The sequence below is a fragment of the Sphaeroforma arctica genome (assembly GCF_001186125.1).
Source record: "Sphaeroforma arctica JP610 unplaced genomic scaffold supercont1.539, whole genome shotgun sequence".
Classification (NCBI taxonomy): Eukaryota; class Ichthyosporea; order Ichthyophonida; genus Sphaeroforma; species Sphaeroforma arctica.
Window position 1 is genome coordinate 58515 of NW_014040019.1, and position 3715 is coordinate 62229.

General features: G+C 45.5%; 1 protein-coding gene across 1 annotated transcript; it reads left to right on the forward strand.

Moving 5' to 3' along the window:
* Positions 1-316: 316 nt before the first annotated feature.
* SARC_07083 (hypothetical protein) lies at positions 317-3387 on the forward strand (the record flags this gene model as incomplete). Its single annotated transcript, XM_014298992.1, has 4 exons — positions 317-393; positions 582-1086; positions 1812-1986; positions 3203-3387. Coding segments are annotated over 4 exons (942 nt in total), but the record flags the coding sequence as incomplete, so codon positions are not given.
* Between the last annotated feature and the right edge of the window lie 328 nt (positions 3388-3715).

Below are 3715 nucleotides of genomic sequence, written 5' to 3' on the forward strand. Positions count from 1 at the left end.
TTATACATACATATAAACACAGACACACACACACATATATATATATATGTCTTCTTATATTATACCTTATGTATATATATATTTATATATATATATAGTCAGAAGGTGTGTTATTTGCGTGTATGTGACTTTGTATGTTGAAAACCGTATTTTTCAAATTGATGTATTATTATAACTCAGTGCATGGTGGTTGTGGACAGTGGGCCCCGTTCAATAAAATGTGAAAGCCAAGCTCCTGCTGACACCAGCCAAAGCATTTTGGTGAGCTATATGCTCAGTATGCACCCTCTACTGGGTGCAGTGTATATGTCCTACCATGGGTGACCCACTCGTCATTGGTGTAGGGACTTTCGGTGTATCGAGTGTGTGTGATTGGTTCTGGTTTGGGTTCAGGTATTCGGATTGCGATGGTGGTTAGTGTGGGTGCTGTCAGTCGTGGTGATATACACGGCATGCTTATCTATAGTGTGCTACAACTAAGGTGACATACATGAGTTAGCCTACTGGTACTTGGTTGTATACTACAACTAAAGTACCACACACAGTGCTAGTTGCTTATACTGTACTTCACCAATCCACAGCTACAATAACCTATACCCACAAACGAGTGAGAAACACCCAGCAGATGGAGGTGGTAACCATGACAACCGGCCATACCCCGCTGCGCTATCGCCGCCCTCCCTCGGGCGAACAAGCACAGGCGGTAGTAATCTCAGGTCTATTCAGACCATGGTAGTTACAGGCGAATCAACAACACGCACATACCCACCCAACAGCCCCACAAAGCAGTCTGGCAGCCCAAACACACCCACACACGCCAGAGCCTCGACTACAAGCAACACACCCACAGCCAAGCTACAACGCTCTACCAGCACACAAGGCAGGAGTGTAAGTGCAGATGTGGCACCCTCAGCCCCACTTATACGCTACTCTCGAACTATGGGGGGAACACAGACGCACTATGCAGACACGCCTTCGCTTGCCAGGACGGTGAGTGACGAGTCACCTGCAGGGGGGTTGGGAAAGTCACAGACATCAGTTGTTGTTACTAACGACTCAGTGCAATCGGATGCTATGGCCAATAAGGTGAGCGCATGCAGCGTGGTGTGCTTGGTGACGCTGCGGGTACTGCAGAAAAGCTTAGAGTGTGCGCAGCAGCGAACTTAGTGTGTGTATAGCAGTACTCTCTTAGTGTGTGTATCGCAGTATACTCTTTGTTTATTGAAGATGCTGTGTGTGTGTATAGCAGTAAGCTTAGTGTGTGTATAGCAGTACTCTCTTAGTGTGTGTATCGCAGTATACTCATTGTGTATTGGAGTATGCTGTGTGTGTGTGTAGCAGTAAGCGTTGTGTGTGTATAGCAGTGAACTTAGTGTCTGTACAACAGTATGCCTAGTGTATGTATAACAGCACGCTTAGTGTGTGTGTGTGTGTATTGCATTAAGCCTATAGTGTCTGAGTGTGCAGTGGTTATTGCTTATGTAGTCGTGCACTGTATATGATACTCGGGATGTATGCATGCGTCTGATAGCATACTAAGTGCCTGAGATGCTCAACACACCAGCCAATGACGCACATACAACCAACATCATGCTATGCCTATTAAAAGGCCTACTCTCTGCCCTCTTGCCTGATCCAACGGATCAACCCTCTTCTACTGTGCACAGACAAGTACTAGCTACCTTGTACAGACCCACACTAGCCACCCACTGTCGTCTCATACAACACATACACCGTTTCCAACGTACTAGTCTCTCTTATCAACACACACACACACATCCCATCCCCTCTCATCTCATCTCGGGGCACAGGTATCTAACGGAGCGTATGCGTCCAGAGAGCACTATAACAACGCACGCACACGCGCACAGTCGATCATTAGTGCCAATCCCGATGTGATCGTGTGCACACTCAGCGGTGCGAAGAAGAGTGGCGTGGTCTCAGCACACATCAGCTGGCTGCTCACCACGCACACCTCGTTGTATGGTACGTGCCACATCTCACATCTCTCGTAATTTGACTATGAGAGGTTGTTTGTGGTGGGAAGAGCTGGAGTTATTAATTATGTAGATATTCGTATGCGTGTGTCTGTGTCGCCTGCGTTGTTACACACTTGGGCGCACCATCTGGTGGGTGGTCACTGTCACTTGCAGACTGTTGTATGTTGCGTGGTTTTAGGGTTTTAGGTAGACGACCAACAGAACGGTCACAGTGGCATGGGCAAGTACTTCTGAGACCACGTGACAACTCAGGTGCCTCTGCTGCGACCTTGCCTAGTCGCACTGCTCACATATACGCCAACCCTAAACCCTAAACCCTAAACCCTAGATGTTTCTTTCAGCTAAGAACCGCTGGGATTTGGTTGTATCTTTTATGCGGTTCAGAGGACTTCGTAAATGTTTATATAATTTTTGTCTCAAGAAAACATCACCAGCGCAGTTGTGTATAGTGCACGCTGACGTCAATGCCGTTGTTGAGGCAGAAGCACCTACGAATGCACACCAAACAAACACACCATACGAACACACCAAACGAACACCTGGTGGTCACCCTGTGCACACACACAGTACACTCCTTTCTAACCATCAAGTGTTTATGTGCTCATGATACGCATGCACCTCACCACCAAACGAACACATGGTGGTCACCCCGTGCACACACAGAAGACTCCTTTCTAACCATCAAGTGTTTATGTGCTCATGCGTTCATGTGTGTCTACGCATACAGTACACTCCTTTCTAACCATCAAGTGTTTATGTGCTCATGCGTTCATGTGTATCTACGTATGCACACCAAACGAACACATGGTGGCCAACCCGTGTACACACACAGTACACTCCTTTCTAACCATCAAGTATTTATGTGCTCATGCGTTCATGTGTATCTACGCATACAGTGCACTCCCTTCTAACCATCAAGTGTTCATGTGCTCATACGTTCATGTGTATCTACGCATACAGTACACTCATTTCTAACCATCAAGTGTTTATGTGCTCATGCGTTCATGTGTATCTACGCATGCACACCAAACGAAAACATGGCTGTCACTCCGTGCATACACGCCTTTCTAACCATCATGTGTTCGTGTATTATGCTTATATATCTTGTATAGGAGGTGAACCTTTGAAGCCTTTGCGACGTAAATTAGTACTCATTTCTAATCATCATGTGTTCGTGTGTTACGCGTGTATGTCTTGTATAGGAGGTGGGACCTTTGAAATTCGACGCAAGTACAGTGACTTCACCTGGCTGCACAACTCAATGGAGGCCAATCACTTTGAACTTATGATACCAAGTATACCTGCTGAGGCGAGTGCCATGCAGAAGCAGGACGCTTACTTTGTCAACAAACGAGAGATAGGGCTGCAGATATTTGTGGACAGGTATGTATGTATGTATGTATGTATGTATGTATGTATGTATGTATGTATGTATGTATGCATATATGTTTGTTTGTATGTATGCATGTATGTATGTATGTAAGTATGTAAGTATGTATGTATGTATGCATGTATGTAGGTATGCATGCATGTATGTATGTATGTATGTATGTATGTATGTATGCGTGTATGCACGTATGTACGTATGTATGTATGTATGCATGAGTTACGGAACACGTATAAGCTGATCCAAGACAGGCTCTGTTTCTTTTGAGATGGTTTGTGTATGTGCGGGTTTGTTCTGGTGCAGTTTGTGTGATAGAAAGGGCTACCAC